General features: G+C 32.6%; 1 protein-coding gene across 1 annotated transcript; it reads left to right on the top strand.

The window, feature by feature from the left end:
• Window positions 1–9,334: 9,334 nt before the first annotated feature.
• On the top strand, window positions 9,335–21,917 carry LOC129749258 (pupal cuticle protein 20-like). Its single transcript, XM_055744186.1, has 4 exons — window positions 9,335–9,471; window positions 20,758–20,962; window positions 21,028–21,232; window positions 21,306–21,917. Exons 1-4 carry the CDS (start codon window positions 9,463–9,465, stop codon window positions 21,763–21,765), a joined length of 879 nt encoding a protein of 292 aa, XP_055600161.1. The 5' UTR covers window positions 9,335–9,462; the 3' UTR covers window positions 21,766–21,917.

Raw genomic sequence — 21,917 nt, 5'->3', positions numbered from 1 at the left:
GCGCACGGTCGCCTCGTCTTCGAATGTTGAAGTCCAATGTTTCCATTAAGCTCTTGCTTCCCTGCTCTTGAGTCTTGAGGGGCTCAATCGATCGAACCGAATGATTTGCGCTTGCTCTCTCACCTGTTCGGTTTCCCCCAATCAAGAAGAGCATCATCATCATCATCATCGTGGACGACGACGCTATGTACCTACATCAGGGCTCACCAATTTATGCTAAAACAGTGAATGCATTCTAGAATGGAATTGAAAATGATTTGCTAGCAGCAAATAGATTACAGGGTTGAATTCGATTTTGCTGATTGAAAATATCGTTAATGAAAAAATAAATCAATAAGTACATGAGTCATGAGCCTGAAATTGTTTACCTATATGAACAGAATGTCAAGTAAAGATAACTATCCCGAAACAATTGATATATGAATATCCATGTTCTTTAAACATAACTTGAATTTTTTTTACTTATAACTAACTTATAACTTTTAACTTATAACTATAACTCTAACTTTTACATAAGTTAAAATTTACTGATTTAAAGGTTACTTTAAAATTGTGCAAATGATCAAATCATAAATTTACTATGAATACTAATGAGAGTTATTAGACATCAAGATCTGAGAAATGTTTAAGTTAACCTAAATCGAGTTAGTTTAATGCATTAGACTGAGTCGATTTGGGGTCATTTTGGAATTTCTCAAACCCTGGGGTCTTAAAAGCTCCGTCTTGGTCCAAAACTAATCCATGATTTCTTGCAGAATTTTGAAGCAACGTTTACATGAGTAAATTTGAACTTTTAGGTTTGTATGGGAAAATTGAATATTTTGTACTGAAAAATCAACATCGTTTTTGTTTCGTCTGTGAAACCGAGCCAGCTGATGATTTTTGTGCCAATTTATAAAATTCCTAAATGAAATTTTCCGCTGAACAACTTTGTCGAAGACCATAACTTCGTATCTTATTAGGATAAAAAGTTATAAGCTGCTTTACAGATGTATGTCTTTTCACACTGATAAACAATAAATTCAATTGACATCCCTGCAGGGTGCTAGCGAGGCATTGCGTGACTACTTTCCATGCAACACTTCGCGAGGCTCAAGCAGTGATGTCAATTGAATTTATTGTTAATCAATGCGAAAATACATACCATGTTAAACAGCTAATAACTTTTTTTCCTAATAAGATACGAAATTTTGGTCTTCGACAAAGTTGTTCAGCGGAATATTTCCTTTAAGAATTTTATAAATTGTCACAAAAATCATCAGCTGGCTCGGTTTCACAGACGAAACAAAAATGATGTTGATTTTTCAGTACAAAATTTTCAATTTTCCCATACAAACCTAAAAGTTCAAATTTACTCATGTAAACGTTACTAAAAAATTTTGCAAAAAACCATGGATGAGTTTTGGACCAATACGAAGCTTTTTAGACCCCAGGGTTTGAGAAATTCCAAAATGACCCCAAATCGACTCAGTCTATTAATGCATAGATAAACGTCAATTACAGCTTTTCATTTCATTATGCATAATTTTTCATTTTTTCTTAAATTGTTTAGAAAAAAAATTTATGAAAATCATTTATCAGCTGTTTTATTCTCCTTTGATCAGTTTGTATTGTCAAACTTTCCAGCATAACAGGAGACAAATATAAAAAACCTACCTAAATAGATTGTCGTTCAGTAGATATTGCATCAAGCGATATACATCTTTAAAATATTATAGTTGATATGAATTAGAAACTGACAGTTGCTGTGCAAGCTTTTATTTAGTTCGAATGAAGTAATGAGGTGATTTGTAAGCATTTGCCTAACAAGGCACAATGAATAAGCAAAAAAGAAAAAAAAAATTACTTTGCACCTGCTACCTAATAAAAATGTTCAAACAATTCGGAGTTTTTGTCCCCCGAAACTGCTCAAAAACAGGTAAAGAAATTTGTACAGCTTCATGGCCGTAGGAACGGGGGGAGTTTTAGGGGTAAACCCCCCCCCCCCCCCCATGAGGGTCCAAAACGCAAGCGAGGTATTCTACTCTACACTAAAATTTTAAATTCATAATCAAATTATGAAAATAGTGCAAATATATTCAAGAGTAACTATCTGAACTAAAAACTAATTCGAAAACCTCAAAAACCCAGTTTAAGTTCAAGTTTTTCAAAATTCAGTTTTTCAAAATTTTCTCACATGTTTATAGAATAAGGTTGTCAGATTGTTTTTCAGTACATATCCGGAGTATTTGATTTCAAAATTGTCGACCAAATCCAGGCAAAACCGGGCAATTTTGGTCAAAGCCTAGGAATTGCTCACAAAAAATCTTAAAAAAAAAACCTTAAAAACCTTTTATGATAAATTTTTTAAACTTGCTGCAAAAATTTTGAACGCATAAATAAAAAAAATTACAACACAAATTTATTTTTTCCAAGTTTGATTTGAGAAGAGAACAAACCCGGGCAAAATCCAGGCTTTTCCAACGAAATTTGGGCAACCGGGTCGGACCGAATTTTTCCCAAATTTTATATTAAATATCCGGGCAAATCCGTTTAAAACCGGGCTATTTGGCAACCTTATCATAGAAATTCAGGTTTGAATATTAAATTTTAAATTAAACCCATTTTGGAGGCTCTGGTTCCATAATCCTTTAATTATAATCAAAATTGTATTTCTACATATTTTCGTATTTCTGTTTTTCTATCAAGTTTAGGCTTCTTTTTTTTCAGTTCGAATAATCGTATGAAATTGGCAATAAAAAGCTGCTTTGAAATCCTTGATCGAATTCGGTTTTGCAATTCATATTAAATTTGAAACATGTTTTTCGAAAATCAAATGCATCAATATTTTGATAATAGTTTTCCGAATATGGAAAAAGTAGAAATTTGTTTTATATTCAAATTCGAAGTTCTTAAACCTTATTATAACACAAAATTTAAACATTTTAAAATTCTAAGTGGTGATCCAAAATTGAAAACCAGGTTCTGATTCATCATTCGAAATTCACATTTTAAATCAGATTCATAAAACAGATTAAATATAAATAATTGAAATAATGAATTAAGAATAAACCAGCACTACAGAATTTAAATAAAAGATTCATGAATGAGGGCTCTAAGATTTGGCTCATAAAATTCTGATCTGGAATTAAGATTCGGAAATCGTAATTTCTTAACATTTTGGAAATCCTATATAAATTTGAAAAAAAGGTTCAAAGTTCAATTTTTGAATTCAGGTTAAGAATTCAGATGTAAAATTCAGAAAAAGATTTAGCTTATGCATGAGTTATTCAATCAACACAAAAATGTTGAGAAATTCAAGAGAACATAAACATAAAAATTTGCTTGACAATTCAATATACAGATTCTAAAGTTTTTAATAAGAATAAGTATGCACACAAAATTCAGCTGAAAATCACAAATATAAAGTATAATTTGAGTTAATTTCCTGAGTTTTGATTCATGCAAAATATCCCAAATTATATTTAAAAATAATCATCCACAGGATTTTTAGTATGGAATTGATTCGTTATGAAAAATATTTCCTGTTTAAGAAACATCTATCTGATCTTCACCTTAAAAATCTGCACATTTTTTTGTTTTTTCGTTATGTTGTTTAACATTATTATTATTGCAATTTTTCTAAAAGCCACATTTCAAACAAAAATCAAACATTTAGTTCAAGTTTGCATCCAGCAAATTTGATTCGAAATATTGTTATCTCTTACTGTTTTTTTTTTAAATTTTCATCAAAGGTTAGAATCTTGGAATTTCCAATAGAGTTTAGAAGATTGGGCTTGTTTGATTTGAGCATAGAATAAGTTTTTTTTTAAAATTATTGAAGGCTATCCTAAAAAAAACTTATTTTATGCTCAAATCAAATAACTTTGATCTACCAGACTTTTAAACCAACTCAAAAAATTTTAACCATCGACGAAATCAAATTTCATGTTTTGTTTCGAGAGATTTCATTAAAAAAAATTAGCTCACCCTTTAGGCTAAGGACCACTTTTCTAAAGTTGATTTTTTTAAGGTTTTATTAATGACACTTTACCATCCTTATGGCATTCGTGTCTTCTCTTAAGTTACAATTTCATACGAAAACTAATAATGATGACTCAAAAATGAATAATAATATAGTTACAAACATAATTGGTTTTAATCTTTTTTACTCGTGGGTCGTTAGACAAAAAATCATTAGTAAAAATTAGTCATCAAACCCCCCAAATGAGACGGTTCTTCCTACAGCCTTGTATCAGGGAATCCTTTTTTATTGTTGTGGTTTTTTTTTATTTGAAAATAAATGTTAAATAATTGTAAACAGAGTAATTTTCTTTTCATAACACTCATAATATCTGAATATTTCATAAAAATAGCCAACATCCTGAATTAAAAATCTTAAATTTTACATCGCTGTTTATTTTTACATGACAATAAGCTGTTCCGTTTTCGTGCATCGTTTTTGGTCTAATTTTACACGCCTCAATGTAACGATGATGTTATTTTAGATTAAAAACGATGTTCCGTTTTCGTGCATTGTTTTTAATCTAAATTTACACGAGTTTTTCTTGCTGTGTATAGTGCCCGAACGAGCCAGTGAAATGCAACCAATTTCTATCAGACTGGAATGAGCGAAAGTTTGTCTTGTTTTGCTAACCGAGTGTTCGCATACGGTTGTTATAAAACTAATAAGGGCGACATTTAAAATTTGAATGATTCTAAGAATCGAAAATTCACTTGAGTTTGAGCTTTAGCTGGCTTCTTGCCTCGGTCATATAATGGTTTTGTATAATCTCTGTCATTCTCTAAATATAAAAACAAATATGAATCTCCACTGTTGTATGTTAACTTCAATGGAAACTGATTTATTATGCATGTTAAAAACTGAACGAACGATTTTTTTACCTGGTTAATAGACAAATGCCTGTTAACCAATGGAATATTTAGGAAACTCTTTGCTTTAGATTATCATTAATATAATAAAAATTCCAAACAACAAAGTATTAGTGAGGCAAGTTCTTTCTAGAGACGGCCAACTTAAGGAACTCAGAAATGGCCACAATTTGGAGCGAAAGCCACAATAAGGAGCGTTTTAATCAATAGTTTGATCGAATTTATCTCAAGTTATCCACAGCTTTGAAGCTACACAGAAAAAAAAATTTGAATCCTAAACAACACTGAAATTGAAAACCTGTATCATTACATGACGTGGAACGCCTTTTTTTAATGTAAACTTAAAAATTAAAAAAAAGTTGAATCCTCAATAGCACTGAATTTGTATGATACAAATATTATTTGACAGGGCCGGATTAAGCCATCGGGGGGGGCCGGGGCAATTTTTCTCGGGGGGCCCCTATAATTCGATATTTTTTTCAAATGCTATCCCAGAATAAAAAAAACTTTTTAAACGTGTTAAAAAACTGGAGATGATTTCGGTATACTATCTTCAAATAGCCATGTTGTCTGCGTACAAAATAGTTCCTGGTATCTTCAAATAAAAATTGTTAATTAATCACGTGCAAAAATTGCGGAAGACTTTAGAAATTCCTTAGAAATGAAAACTCTGATTAAAGCTGCAAAATGCAAAATTTAATTCTCATTTTTTTAAAACCCTTATCACCAACTAAATTTCTCTAGTTAAAAAAAAAAATGATAGGATAGATATTATAAATGATTTTCATATCATCATTGATCGTTTGGTTTGTGCTTATTCGGAAATTTTTACCTAGTGACAATTAGGAAGTATCATGAAGAAAACATAATTAAAAAAAAACAATATAATTAAATCCACATTCCACAGAGATACAGATATAAGAGTTTAGGAATTCATAACTTTAAATCACGTTATATTCAGAACCAAAATTCAGTGTCTCAAATCTAAATCATAATTTCAAATCAAGTTATGAGAAACAAAATATGAATTAAATTTGAAAAAAAATCTACAAAGTTACAATCAGAGCAAAAGCAGAAATTGCACCAGATGTGAATTCCAATTATATGTCTTTGAAATACAAAAAAAAATCTTTTCATGAGTTGTTTTTGAATATGATTCTCATCAGATAAATTTTTTTTATCGAATTGTTATTCTTAATGTGACGAAAGTTTCATTCGATGTCCTCAAAGCCAAAGCAAAAGGTTAGCATTGAAAAAATCAAATAAGGAATCTAAATGAGTTTAGTATAAGCTTGCCAGATTGCCCGGATTTATCCGGGTTTGCCCGGATATTTGATGCAAAATTTCGAGAAAGTTCGGTCCGGCCCGGTTGCCCGGATATCGTGAAAAAAGTCCGGATATTGCCCGGATTTTTTCACAATTTTAACAAAGAATCAAAAAAAAATCAAAGTGTTTGAGTAAGTTTCAGCAAAATCGATTAACGGTATGGAAATTTTCAACGGTTGTTTCAAATAATTTCGCTGATTTACTTTTATAAACCTTTAAATATTTAAGTGTTTCAAAAACTTTTTGGAAGTCAGCAATTACATTAATAAAAAAAATAATTTAATTTGTTTTGCATTTTTTCTTTGCTTTTATATATAATAACACCTAAATTTTGCCCGGTTTTTGGATTTGAAAAATTGAAATCCATGCCCGGATTTTGCCAGGTTTTTTTGAAAAAATGCCCGGAATTGCTAGGCCCGGATGGGAGTGGAAAAAATTCTGGCAACCTTAGTTTAATACCTTTAACAAAGATCGTGAATTTTCAAATTCAGAAAAAAATATGCAACTGAACTTTAGTAAATGAAGAAACAACACAAGACTTGAAAATCCCAATGAATTGAATCTGGAAAAAATAAGATTAAGATCATAGAAATATTCATATTATGAAAATCACTCAATGATACTAGCAACTCAACTATCAGATCGTTTTTATGATAATTTGAGAATGATCATTTGGAAAATGATATGCTGATTTTAGGATATTTAATTCAGTAGATGATCTAATTTTAGATAAATCAGTTCAAAATTTTTCAATGCAAATTTCAAGTCTAAGACAGAACTTGAGATGGAAATTCGATAAAGAAACTCTGTACTATCGATCGGTCCAATTTAAGCAACTACAGTTTTTTGTTTAAGATTTTACTTTCAAAAATAGGGAGGAAAAGGGTTTAGAATTAATAAACCTATGAAAATTTCAATAATAATGATAAAAATTGAGAAATTGTGTTTATCATAAACCGAAATAAGCTGCTATTTTAGTGAAGTGAACCAAAACTTGGAAACTTAACGTAACAACAAACATTATTGTTGTGCAAGACGTTTGAATGTAATGAAAATGAGGAGATGTTTTTTCTTCATTTCACCTGTTCTGTACAGAATATTGTAACTAATATGTTTCGATAAAAAATTTAAGGTGCCTCATAATCTTCTTAATTTTTTTTTTTTCTAATCCGGTTTTGTTCAGAAGATTTTGATGTTCTCAGCTCGCAAAATGTGGGAGAGCTACTTCACTGCTTACTCTAGGGGGCCCCTTAATTTTTTTAAGACAAAAAATAATCTAGATATTATTTCACGGGTGCCTTTGAGTTTCATATTTCAAGTTTTCATTCCGATATTCTAGTTTTGATTTCTTTTCATGGATTTGTAGTAGTATGATTAAAGTAATGTTAAAACTTTATTTCCCTCGGGGGCCCCCCTTAGCCGGGGGGCCCGGGGCAATTGCCCCTTTTGCCCCTCCTTTAATCCGGCCTTGTTATTTGATGTTAATTAACATCACATATGATGTAAATAAAAAGAAGCATCACATACGTTGGAATTTTCAGTGCGAATTACATATTACACGTCTTTAATATTTTACATGTATTTAAATTTTACACGTTGTTTGAAGTTTACAGACGTGGAATATTCAACTCGCACTGAAAATTTCATCATATGTGATGCTTTTTTCGTTACATTATATGTGATGTAATTTTACAATTTTTTTGGTCACACAAAACTCCAAATAACACTGAAATAGAAATTTCTTAAAATTACACGTCGTGGAATGTTATAAGGACATTGAATTAAAATTTAATCAACGTGTCACTGAAAACTGCAACCTTTAAAATAAATCACCTGTAATTAACAAAACCTGTAATTATAAATTGTTTTCCTTGAAAGTTAACGAAGATTCATGTATTATTACAGCAAATGTCCTGTAAAAATGTTGTACACTTAAAATTAAATGTAACGTAATCATGTTTTCGACCTGTAAAATTACAGTAAATGTCCTGCTCCTTTTTGTTACAGGACATTTGCGTAATTTTACAGGACATAATTTTTGCTGTGCAGCGGGAAGCGGGAAGAAAAAAAAAGTATATGAATGCGAGTCCTTATTCAATTTGTAAAATAAAATGTATTATATTAAATCTAGAAATATTTAATTTTTTTTAAGAGATGAGAAAATTCCCATGTTGAATCATTATAACAATAAATAAAACAAAACAAATTCCAATTGGAAAGTTTTTCATCCAATATTTAGTGATTTTATAATTTACAGGCGTGTAATTTCCAACTAACACTGAAAATTCCGTCATATATGATGCTTCTTTTTATTTACATCAGATGTGATGTGATTTTACAATTTTTTTTTGTAGTGTGTAGGACATATTTTCACTGCATTTCAGTCTAGTAAGCAATCATATTTGTTAAACGACATTCAAAGATGCATATTACAGGAAGGATACATTCTTGGACGGGTACATTTACCCCATCCAATATTTGTTTTTGTTTTAAAGCTACCATTTGTTTTGTGTTTACGTTAAGATTACTTTTAAAGGAGCCAGCTTTTAAAAAGTCTGCAATAAAAGACAATAATTCCCATAACATGCTACAACCCTGCAGCTAGGATACTGCCGCGGTCCATTACCTGAATTTCGATAGGATTCCTCGCTCACCTGTTAGCATATCTTGAACTACAGAACATTAACAATGACGAGAGCGCATCCCGTATGCCTCCTGTTTGTTGGTCGAATCAATGGAGTGATCAATTGAGATGAGCTGAACGATCGGTGGTTGGTGATGACGAAGACGACGGCGAAGACCTACTAGCCGATATCAATTTGATTGTGTAGTTTAAGCTGAACTAAGTAGCTCATCGTCATGAACGGGCATGCGCGGCTGGCCCTAGTGAGAATCTCGTTGAGAGCGGGCGCCAAAAGTTTCGGGCAACCTGGGTCTCGTCGTCAGCTGATTTGAGTAAGAAGGTAAGCGATTCTGGGGGCAAGAAAAAAAAAACAATTCAATTTGAATGGCAACGAAAAAAACATTCGCCTCATTGAACCTCATCTATAGCCCAATCGGAGCTTTGAGAGAACTCCTCTTGACAGGAGGATACTATAAAAAGCTGTGGCATGTGACGAAGGAGTACATTCTGATTTGTGCATCCATTTGTGCAACCAAGTGCATTATCCTGTTCAGGACTCGAGTAGGATTGATTTTGTGGAGTTTCTCCGGATTTTGGAGTTTTGTGATAAGACAGTTGACGTGTTTATTTAATTCATCAAAATGAAGATTGTAAGTGATATTCGGAAAAAGGACTGTTCATCTGAATTAAAATTGGTTTTAAGTTTAAGGAGTGTAAATTAATTAAAACAATTAAAAAGTTATTTGGTCAACCAAGGAAGATAAAAGGACATTCAAAAGGATTTCTAGTGCATGTTTGGTTTATAAAAATTAAGAATTTGTGGACGTGGGGAGCACCGTTAATCAAAGTTTGCTCGAAGAAAACATGTTAAAGCGACCAAAAAGTGGCTAAACACAATGTTAAACCATCTTTTTTCACAATACTAAGCTGTATTTGAAAACATGGAAGTGTTTTCCCAAAATGCGAAATGTGAAACAAAACTAAAGTGGTATATTACAATGGAAACAACTTAAATTCCATAATCTATTTAGAATCAATTTATCAAATATCGTAAAATTAAATTCGACCACTAAATTAAAATTAGAAAGATGAAGACATGGAGCAATCAATTGAATTGCAGGGAATTTTATTTTATTTAACATACTGACATTTTCCTCAAATATTCAAAAAAAAAATTAGATGTCAAAGTTGACGTCAGCAAATTTCAATGACAAGTTCTTCAGCTAACATTTTAAAACGTAAAATAAAATATTATATTCTTTTTCGCTCAAAAGTTTAAGGTTCTGCTAAGACGTTTTGAGGAATAATGTTAAGGGGGAGTATGGTCTAACGGGTAAAAAAACACCATTTTTACGAATTTTTTTTAGAGCTATCGTTCTAACAAATGTATTCAAATTTTTTGCGTTATACAAAACATTGTTAAAAGAACATTTAGTAATTTTTTCGTAGAAAAATATTGAAAAATGAGCCGGTGACGGAGCACTTTCGAGGATGCCTTTTAGAAAACAGGATTTGCGGTGGACACTCATCTGTATCTGAAGTCAAAAAATCAGAACAAAGTATTTTTAATATATGTTTTTCTGAACCCCAACGATTTTATTTAACTTAAAATTTTTTTTTTTGGAATTTTTGTGGCTGTTTGAAGTAAAAACTACGATTTTTCACGATAAAATCCGCCATTTTTTATCTGTAAAATCTCCTCAAAGTAAAAAAAAAAGAAAATCGTTGGGGTTTGGTATTTTATATTAAGAAAATATGTTCGAAATTTTAAAACAATCGGTGAAGTAGTCTTCAAATGACGATGTCCACTGACTTTAAAAATGTGCTTTCGAGAAAAACGCGTTTGAAGTTTCTGCTCTCTCTCTCTTGCAGTATTAGATAAGAGGAAATAAAGGCCTATAATTTCTACAGTTTTGCTTCGATTGGCTTGAAAATTTGACACAACATTCTTGAAATGTTTTACAATAAGAAAATAAAAAATAAAAAATCGATTTTTTGAAAGTTTTGGACCCTACTCCCCCCTTAAAAGACTTTCTGTAAAAAGGCGTTTTTTTCTCAACTTTGACGGGTGTGTCCGGATATTCACAAAAAAATAGATAAAAGTCTGGTCCCGTCCTGTTGGCCAGATTTCATTGAAAAATGCCGGATTTTATCCGGGTTTGCTCTCATTTTGATTCTCAAATCAAACAAAAAAAACTAACTATTTTGCAAAAATTTTTTGTTGTAAAAATTCAGTTTCATAAAATTAATAATGAAAAGGTTTTTTTACAGCCTTGAATTTCGATTTAAAGTCTGCTGATAAATTTTGACGAAAAAGCTTTTTTTCAAGATTTGTTTCTTGATTTTTGTTGAGTAATTCCTATGTTTTGACCATTTTCTTACAAAAATTTTATTTTAATCCTACGTTTCGGTGTCGTATAACACCTTCATCAGGGATCCTAAGATTTGTGTGGTTCAAAAAGTGCAATGATTTGTGTTTTAAAAGCTTATACTTAGTCCTGCCTACAAAATGGTCAATCTTATTGTGCTTAAGTGAAAGCGTATTGTCCGGTCAATTTTATGTTGGATTCCACTGTAAATATAGATAATTTTGTGATTTTGTTGAACAAAGTGTTATTAAACCTTTCTTACATAATCAAAAAAAATTGTTTTGTGTGTAGAAAATTTGAAATTTAAAATTTAATGACGTAAGAAAAATTTTATATAAAGTGTTATAAAATCTTTCTTAGGTCATTAAAACAACAACAAAATTACAAAATTATCTATATTTACAGTGGAATCCAACATAAAATAGACCGGACAATACGCTTTCACTAAAGCACATAAAGATTGACCATTTTGTGAGTATTACTAAGTATAAGCTTTTAAAACACAAATCATTTCACTTTCAAACCACACAGATTATTAGATCCCTGAGGAAGGTGTTATACGACACCGAAACGTAGGATTAAAATAAAATTTTTGTAATAAACTGGACTGATCTGCCGATTATAAATTTATCTGATCAATGAAAGATCCGTGAAATACGTTTAGTATTGAAATGTAGTTCAGGATGATCTGCCCGTTGTTATGTTTTTCTTTTTATTTTAATTAAAAAAAACAAAAAACTCTTTTTAAAGAAAGTATATTTAAAACTTGCACAACACAAAACAGAACTTGAAACCAAAACTTAAACAAGGAATCTGCAATCATCTGCATTTTGAACCTGGTTCAATAAAGTAACTCTGTAGAATATATACAAATGAATTTTCTGATCAGTCGAGAATTTATTTTCTTGTAACTTGACATCCTGAACTTAATCTGTCAGAATGTGCGAAATGTTCGAAAGAATGTTCCGTGGCTTGAAAAATTAAAACAATTTCGTTGGTAAAAAATTCAATTTAACTGTCAAAATCAACGTTATTACGAATATTGTGACATCTCACCTTCCAAATAATCCTAAGGCAATTTACATAAATTGCGATTTTTTGGTGTAATCCTAGCGAATACTCAACTTTTTTTTCTCAAACATTTTTCCCAGAACTAACACAGATTGCCCGATCTTTTTTCAAGAATTTGAGGTCCTGAAGTGGAATTTTCAATCAACATCATTAAGTTTCTTGGTGGAATTGAAACTAAAACATGTTGGTTTTATACTAGTGGGTAATACCATGGTTTAATATGAGGCCCTTGGAGCCAAAGGGGTATAAGTGCATGAAAGCTTATTTCGAGAAAACAGGCTTTTAAGTTGTTGTTTTTGGCAGTTTTCCATATATTTTTCAAAATTTAAATTTTTCCTTGGAACTTAAAAGTATGTAAATAGAATTCAAAATATCTGAAAAAATCATCAAATACAGTTTGAAATATGAAGAATCGCTTGGCATCAATGACTCAAAATCGACCATTTTGTCACTTATACCCCTTTGGCTCTGAGGGCCTCATATGCGCTTCATCCAGAGAACGACCACATTTGACGATAATCACGTGAATCCAATTAATGTGTAATTATCTAGAATCTTCAACACATCGAAAATGCATCGATTTGTTTCATTACTCTTATAGGCAATCAAATTCACACGAATACTAAATAGATTTTGTTCCCTTAACATGAGGTGTTTCTAGCACCTTCGATTTACAGCTTCCATGCCATGAGATCAATTTCGGTGATGCCGGTATCTGATCGATCTCGCCAAGACGTGGCGCGCATAAGTGATCAACACAGCTGGTGATCCTCATCTAATGATTGGTTTCCGATTGATCGATTTTCCCTTCTTGGCCATCACAGAACTTGGCACGAATTGGCAACTATGCAAATTTCATTGACGCTAGATCTCCAGCAAATCTTGTTCCAAATTTCCTACGCCGAAATTGTCACACCGAAAAGGGCAACACCGGCACGAAAAGTCGTTTAGGCGCAACGCCACAGCTTTTAGGAAAGTCGCCTTTTCGGAGAATCAAATGTCAGAACCTGTCCGGGTTCCAATAATTATGTTCTAGCTAGAGCAAAGTTGTGCATACTCTGTAATGCTCACTCATGCGCAAACATTTTTGGCTTAGGCTGGCTTCAATTCGGTTGAGTCACGTGTCGGATGCAACGTTCTGATGTGTCGTGCCGTTTGATGGAAACGATGCAAGCACACATGTTAGTACTTGGTCCTTCGAGTTTCGTTGACTATTCAGTGATCTTGAGCACATATTATGGAGAGCATCCGGCAATGGCTTAAAAGTGGGGTTGGGGGAGGATGGATCATGGCAGCCATTGGCACGCTCTAGTGATTGTTCTTTAAGTCACTGTTTAGCGAATATTTCTATGGCTGTTAGGGCGAGTTATTCAGATCGTTGGACTTAGTGAACCCAGCCTTTCGCGACTTTTGCGATCGTGAATCAATTTTCCTTTCAAGGAAGCGTCTAGTCTAGTCATTTCAGGTTGAATCAATTGAGCCTCTAGAATCGGCGGTAAAAGAAGGCAAAATTTAGTCGAAATAGTGGCTGCAACTTTGTGTGAAGAAGAGAGATGCAGGTTGCATAGGACTAAGTTTTTTTTCCTGTACCAAGAAGGTGTAATTGACTTTACTCTACCAGCAATCCCCTGGAGATTCACGAATTTACTGTAAACATAGCAGTAGCAATATCCTCTAGTTGTTTTTTGAATTCTAATATAGGTAGGTATATATAGGTATAGGTATATTTTCTCTCAGACCATATTCATATTACTTTTCGATAAAACTATACAAAACCAATCGTTTGGATTTGTCAATCCAAATTTGTTCAAATTTGCATGTGGAATTAAAAGAAAAATTTTACTCGCTAAAATCTGACCTTAATTAAAAAACCTAGATACCATAAAGATATCATAAAACTCAAGTCAAAGATTTTCACTGAAACAACAATGTTACAAACTGCATTAACTATCCAGACGATTATGGGAATCTATGGATTTTATTTAATCTGAATAAAGAATTTTGTACCAAATGCCCTGATTAATCTGAGAGTAGTACTTATGATTCTGAAGATACTTGTCGAGGTAAGTTGGATTTTTAACCTAGATTGAATTTTTCCCGGATTATTATCTTGTTGAATAGATTTTTTTTCTCTAAAACAAGATTTGCACATTTTAAGCTATAATAATACTGTCGCCACAGGTATGATATTTTTTAAAATTTTGAAGGCCCCCTTATATTCAAAGACGATTGTGATTAAACGTTACTATTAAGACATCACGCATTAAAGTTGCTGTGTTTGGCCATTTTCCATACATTTTTTGGAATATTTGTATTTTTATTTTGAATATAAAATTATATCAGTCAAATTCTAAAAATCACAAAAAATCGCAAAATATAGTTTGAAGCATGAAGAAATTTTTGGCTTATAAACTCAAAATCAACTCACTTTAGTAAACCCTAGGGTGACAATGAAGCATGCGTAAAATTACATGATCAAATTTTGAAAACCGATCATATACATTTCGTACATTCGCCAGAAAAACTGAACTGTCCAGAATTAGAATTGGTGTCAGGTAGCCAGATTTTTTTCATTATGTATCCGGGCCGTACAAATCCGGGAAATTTTATATAAAAATCTAGCAAAATCCAAATACAGTAGTTTTTCGATTTTATCACGCTTAATTCACTGTGATAATGGTCAAACCGCGAATTTGGCGAAACTTGAAACTGGAATAGAAAAACGGCAAATGATTTCCAAAACCAACGTGATAAATTCGAAACAATAACCGTGATAACATGGAGCGTGAGTTTAGCGAGCATTGGAAAACCGAACAGTGATAAAATCGAAAAACTACTGTACTTGATTTCAAAATCTACGACTGAAAATCCGGACAATATCTGGGCAAATTTTGTCAAAATCAAGAAATTACTCAACATAAATCAGAAAAAAATTGTGGAATTTTCTTATCAAAATTTATCGACAGATTTTAAATTGTATTTCAGGCTTCCAAAAAAAAAATTTCATGATTTTTATTCAAACTTGCTCAAAAAATTTCGTTTTTCGAGGCATATGTAGAAGAATTTTAAAACACAATTTTTTTTTATTGAATTCACTAATAAAGTGAATAAATTCGGGCAAAATCCGGGTATTTTCCACAAAATCCGGGACACCGTGCCGAGCCGCAATGTTCCCAAATTTTGTATTAAATATCCGGTCCAACCTGGATAAAACCGGGTAATCTAGCAACCTTAAATTAGGGGTACCTCAAAACACTTAAAGTTTCGGTTTTTGACTCTCAAAAATCACCATAAAGGGTACCAAAAGAAATCAGAAAAAATCGTAATTTTAGTTTTTATGCCAACTGAATTAAAAATGCATAAAACTTCAAGATCTGGAAAAATATTATAGGCGAAAAATTGACTATCTAGGATTTCGCCGTTTTTCGGAAAACCAAGTCCCAAAAAGTCGACTTTTGACCAAAAACATTTTTTTCGAGATAACACCAGATTCTGACGTAATTTGGCAATAAAAAAAAATGGAATTTACGATTCTTTTGGTCTCGCTCTTTTGGGCCATTCTACTAAATGTATATGGTCGGTTTTCGAAACTCAACGTGACTCATTTGGTCACCTTTATTAGACCCCTTTACAGGGCCGTAGGAAGAACCGGCTCAAAGGGGAGGGGGGGGTTATTGACTGATTTAACCTATAATTTTTTGCCCGATAATTAACGATTACAAAAAAAATAAACAAATTTTGCTTGTTGCAATTTTTTTAAAATACTTTTACATTAACAGTTTGTATATTAAATCGTAACTTTGAAAAATTAGTCCTCAATCTAAAAGGTGAGCAAAATTCGCTTTCCTCAATGACTTGAGTTTGAATTTGTTTAAGGAGTCTGGTAGATCAAACTTAGTTGATTTGAGCACAAAATAAGTTTTTTTAGGAGAGCCTTCCAATTCTTAAAAAAAAATTCTTCAATCAAATCAAACAAGCTCAAACTTCAGAAATCTTTTGCAAATACAAAGATTTTAACTTTTGATTAAAATAAATCAAATTAAAAAAAAAAAATTTCTAGGGTCAAACTTGAACCAAGTTAATGATTCAAGTTTGATATTTGACTTTAAAAAACAACAATATTAATACATTGCGGACTAAATTATGAAAGCTCATTCTACAAAATTAAAAAAAAAACACTTCCCGTTATTCAAATATATTAAATAAGCAGAATTTTGTTTATTGGTTTCTGAAATAGAAAATGCCGAATTTTGGTGCCTGAAGGCTTAGATTTTCTCGAGACCTTTAATGTATTAATAATGTTGAACAATACACCGAGAAGATATAGAATTTTCTACAGATTTTTTAGGTGAAGATCATATGTTTCTATAAAATAATTCAGCAAATATTTTTCATATAGAATCAGTTCTGAAATGTTTATTCTGTTTATGATTTTTTTTAATTAAGATAAGGGTTTTTCGTTTTAAACAAGACGAAGAAAATTAACTCAAATTCTAATTTTTGTTTGTGATATTCAACTAAATTGCATGTATAAACAAGTTTATTTAAAATTTCAAATCTGGAAATTCAATTGATTATGTTTATGCTCTCTTGAATTCCTCATCAATATATGCTGATTGTTGAAATTTATTTACAAATTAATTTTTTTTCTGAATTTTGATTCTGGATTCTGAATTTGAATTTTGAACTTGAATTCAAAAATTGAGCTTTGAATCTGCATCCGAATTTATATACGATTTCTAAAATGAACAAAAAATACAATTTCTAAATCTTATTGAAGTTCAGAATTGTATGAGCCATGCTTTAGAGCCCTCATTCATGAATATATTATTTAAATTCTGTAGTTCAGGTTTAATCAGGTTTAATAAATTGTTTTTTTTTGTTTTGTGAATTTCAATTAAATATGAAATTCAAATGATGAATCTAAATCTGAGTTTTCAATGGTCGATTGCCATTGAGAAACTTTAAATGTTTGAATTTTGTGTATGAATTAAGTTGAAGAATTTCAAATTTGAATATAATACAATTTTTTTTCTTTTTTTCATATTCGGAAATCTATCATTTCAATGTTTGAAAAGAAATCTGATCTCGAAAAACAAGATTTAAATTTGGTATGGAATGCAAAACCAAATTTGAATTAGGATTTCAAAGCAGCTTCTCATTTCATATTTTTTAGGATTATTGGAAGTAAAAATCAATAAACCTTTACTGGATACAGAGTCTAAAATTAAAAAAAAAATACAATTTTGATATGCGAACTATGGAATCAGAACCTCAGAATCTCCCTCAATTAAACTTGAAATTTCAAGTTTAGATTAAAATTTTTATTAACAAGTGAGAAAATTTTGAAAAAATGTAGCAGAATTTCGAATTTGGGATGGGTTTTTGAGCTTTTGGCATAAGTTTTTAGTCTAGATTATAACTCTTGAATAACCATTCTATATTATCATCATAACGAATAAATGTTTCGAGTTATTAAATTCTGGTTAACAAATTGTATAAGTTGTAACTAAAAGTGTTATTTTCATCATTATAAAATGTCCTCAAAATGAAAAAAAATCATACAACGATATGGAAAATAAGTTCAAAGATATTTTATTCTTCTCATTTCATCGTGACCATTGCTTAGCTTATGATTGCATGAGAATAAGGCTTAAATATTTGTTTCAGTCCAAAAATTTTAAATTTTTGCTGTCATATTATGGACACTGGGCTGACGTGAAAAGCAATATGGGTTAAAAGTAGTCAATGCATCCTTTTTTTTGTATAAATTTTGCTTGAATTTTGATAAAAGTAAAGGGCCACTGACTAAGAATCCAATCTCCTTAACCTTCAAAAAATAGTATTTTTTGCTCCACAAAAATGATGTTGCTAAATGATATAATGAAATCAAAAAAATTGAATTGAATCTCTACATTCTTCCCTATTTAAATTTTAGCATTATAAAATTCGTTGCTTTAGATTTCTGTTAAAATTCAATTTCATAGCATTTAATCGGATTTTTTTCATTTCAAATGGTATGACTTCCTAGAAATAATGAATTTATTATTCAAACTAAAATCTGTATCAAAGAATTTATGAAAATAATTTTTTTATCAATCGGAATTTCGTTCCTGAAAATATGAATTACTTTAGTATATAATAAATAGGAATATTTATTTCGATTGCAGACGTTCAAATAATTTTTTTTTCTCCAAAAAAAATCGCTGGTTTTACTATTCGATCTACTTTACAGCGATCATTCCATTTAAACTTTTAAACGCCTGCAATCATTCCAGAGCATACAGACGACCCTAGCTTGTAAAAATCTGTTTTTTTGTGAGGATGGTCGAGAAAAACTAGACCGAAATGATTTTTCCAATCATTAACTTCTTAGGAAAAAAAACCATCGAAAACTCCGCTAAAAACATTTTTGATTTAAACTTTATATAAGAATCTAATACTTGTAAGGTTCTGAATCTATTAGGTTGGGGAATATGTACGTAGCGTCTTTGGATTTTGTAGTGTTCACACCGAAAGATAAACTTTTTGGCAAAGCGAAAAAAAAATCAAACGATAGATTTTAATCTTCTGTATAAAACTATGCATATTCAAAGTTGCCAGAATTTTTTCCAGCACGTAATTGTATAAAAAAATTGTTTTTTTTTATTTGCCAAATAAAGTGAATAAATCAGGGCAAAAACCGGGCTTTTTTTCAATTATATTCGGACAACCGGGTCAGGCCAGATTGTATTCAAATTTTGTTTAAAATATCCGGGCAAACCCGGATAAAACCAGGCAATCTGGCAACCTCATGCTGATTGGATTGAAAAAAATTAAATTTTTCATAAATTTAAAGGTTAAGACATTGAAAAATCAGGAGGCGAGAATCATTCTTCCAACAACTGCTCATTTTGCATCTCATTAAAGTCAAGTAGCTGCTCGGGATTTTTTGTTGCGGGTAGAGCGCGGAAAACGTGATATTGGTCGGTGTTAGATTCGGGAATTCGGTGTATGCTTAAAAACATTCCATTCGAGCTGCTGGATTGTGTTCTTTGACGATAAGTTCTTAATGGCGCTTGGTGTTGTCATTAAAGAGAACAGTTCAACAATGCCAGGCGCTAATATGAACTTTTCGTCAAAGGCTGCAATTCAGGAGCTCAATAGGGAAGTGATGGAACGAAGATTTTAGTATCCCGATTTTCCGAACATTTGAACTTTTTTCAAATTGAATAAGCATAGTTCTGTAGAAAATTATAATCTCATTCGATAGATTTTAATGCTTTTTTTTTCGCTTTGCCAAAAAGTGAACCTCTCGGTTTGAACATTTCAAATTCTACAAGCGCTACGAATTTATTCCCCAACCGAATATTTGCTTTTCTCAAATTTTAATGCCAATCTATTCATTAAGGAAATTCAGACTCAGGAAGAGTTTTCTTTTGGATTCAATCATTTCATATGATTATTATTTGCTCTAAAATTCAGTTTCAAATGTATCACAAACATATTATTGAATCACACTTTTTATTTCACCGGATTCAGAATTTTTTTTACTGGAACATGCTGCTCTTGAACTGATAACTTTATATTTAAATCTAAAAAAAAAGGATAAATTTATCAAATAAAATTGAAATTGTAAATCGTTTGAGCTACTGAATGCCAATTCATTAAGCTCTTGAAATACAAAAAACCCTATGAATTCTTAGAATGAATTTTTAAAATAAATTTTATAAATGATTAATGTTGATAATAAAAGCTTAACTCAATGAACCACTCAAGAATTTCAAAGTTATTTAAAGCGCTAGATATTTGAAATAAAAACAATCTCAAGTCAAGCATTCAAAACATTGGAAAATACTGCGTAGATCTAGCTATAAGTAGGCAAACAAACTCCATCCCATCAATTAGAAATAAGTAACATCTCGATACAAATAGTACCACTTAAAGGAACATCGAACCTATGAATCAAGGCGTTCCGAGCTATTCCTTTTTGGGGCATAACTCGATTAAGGGCTGCTACAGGCCGGAATCATTTCAGCATCGTGGCTCATTTAGATATGACTAATGGTTCTGGCTCGCTCTATCTTCGCTCGTAGGACTCTAATTCCACTTTCATGAAATGTTTCGCAAACTAACGACACTTCATGGTTCTCCAATTCTACTTAGAACCCGAAACCGCGAAACACAAAAAGATGCTCTTCGACCAGATAAGAATTGAAAACGGAATGTCAATGGTCTCTCGTGAGAAAACACTTTGCAGGTACTCGTCGAAGTTTACCGGTACAAGATTTTGCACAATATCGGATTTATAGTTGCAATGCTGGGGCAAACATCTTGTAAGATCGGTATCACATACGCTGTACAAAAGGCTCTTCTCCACTATTTCGTGACCACACGACGGCGACGATTCGTCAGACGTCACAATGTACTATTCAGCACTCGACGAGCAGCTGAGCTGAGAGTTTGAATTGGTAGATGAATAATGAGTTCGATTGCTTCTCATTTTGTTCCGCTTAGATTCTGTTGACTACTCTGGTGGCGGCTTGCTCTTGTGCCCGATTGGAAAATAATTACCTTCCACCTCCGGGAGCTGCTTCATCCGGTGGCGGACCTGGATTGACGGCCCCTGCTGCTCCATCCGGATTCGGAACTCGGCCTGGTGCCGGTCATGGCGGAGCAGGTCCTTCTGCGGGAGGATTTGGTGGCCGACCATCTGCCGGAGGTTTGTAGTTGTTAAACTTTAAATTATAGCTCTTTAGAATAATAATATTTGTAATCAAAAAATAGGTGCCCCAGCTCGTCCAGCTGCAGCATACGGTCCACCATCGGCAGGAGGATTTGGGGGCAGTGGTCCATCATCATTTGGTGGTGGTTCTCAAACCGGAGGATTCGGAGGTGGTGCCCCGGCTGGCCCATCCGCTCCAGCTGGTCCACCAATAGAGATCATCTCCTACGAAAATGTTAACAACGGCGATGGCAGCTACAAATTCAGGTTCGTTCTTTCAATCGTTGAAGTCTTTTGATTTGAATACAATCCTATTGAAATGACTTCAATCTTCTAACAGCTACGAAACCGGCAATGGAATCAAGGCCGAGGAACAAGGTGACCTGAAGAACCGTGGCTCGGAAAACGAAATCCAATCGGTTCAGGGATCTTTCTCGTACACCTCGCCCGAAGGTCAACTTATTACACTCACCTACGTCGCTGACGAAAATGGCTTCCAGCCCCAGGGAGATCATCTGCCCACCCCAGTGCCAATTCCGGAAGAAGTCCTGAAGGCTCAAGAAGCTCACGCCGCTGCCCATGCTAGTGCTGTCGCCGCTGGACTCGGAGCCGGTTCGGGTGGTCATGGAGGAAGCGGTCCAAGTGGTGCCGGAGGACCAAGTGGCTACCCAGGATCGGGACCCAGCAGCCCCGGAGCAGGATACCCATCGGCCGGAGGACCACTCTCGAATGCCCGCCCCAGCAGTGGAAGGCCTTCCGGTAGCGGTTCGTTTAGCCCTCAGTCCGGATATAAATACTAGTGTGAAATTATTAGCCCTTAAAAATAACAAATCAGTTTAAGAGTCACGAGGAGCGAAGAAATCGTGCAGCTTGAACCTGTACATAGCAATGAAATATAGAGCAATGCCCGATTCGATGTTAATAAAATGCAAACTGGTGTGAAAACAGACAA

Source organism: Uranotaenia lowii, chromosome 2, assembly GCF_029784155.1.
Source record: "Uranotaenia lowii strain MFRU-FL chromosome 2, ASM2978415v1, whole genome shotgun sequence".
Taxonomy (NCBI): domain Eukaryota; kingdom Metazoa; phylum Arthropoda; class Insecta; order Diptera; family Culicidae; genus Uranotaenia; species Uranotaenia lowii.
Note: the sequence above shows the minus strand (reverse complement) of the source record. Positions and strands in the feature narration are given on the sequence as shown.

What these genes read in the sequence shown, in the direction of transcription:
- LOC129749258 (XM_055744186.1), top strand. An exon ending in TGGCCGACCATCTGCCGGAG is followed by an intron (nt 20,963 to 21,027) that starts GTTTGTAGTTGT and finishes ATCAAAAAATAG; the next exon opens with GTGCCCCAGCTCGTCCAGCT. An exon ending in GATGGCAGCTACAAATTCAG is followed by an intron (nt 21,233 to 21,305) that starts GTTCGTTCTTTC and finishes ATCTTCTAACAG; the next exon opens with CTACGAAACCGGCAATGGAA.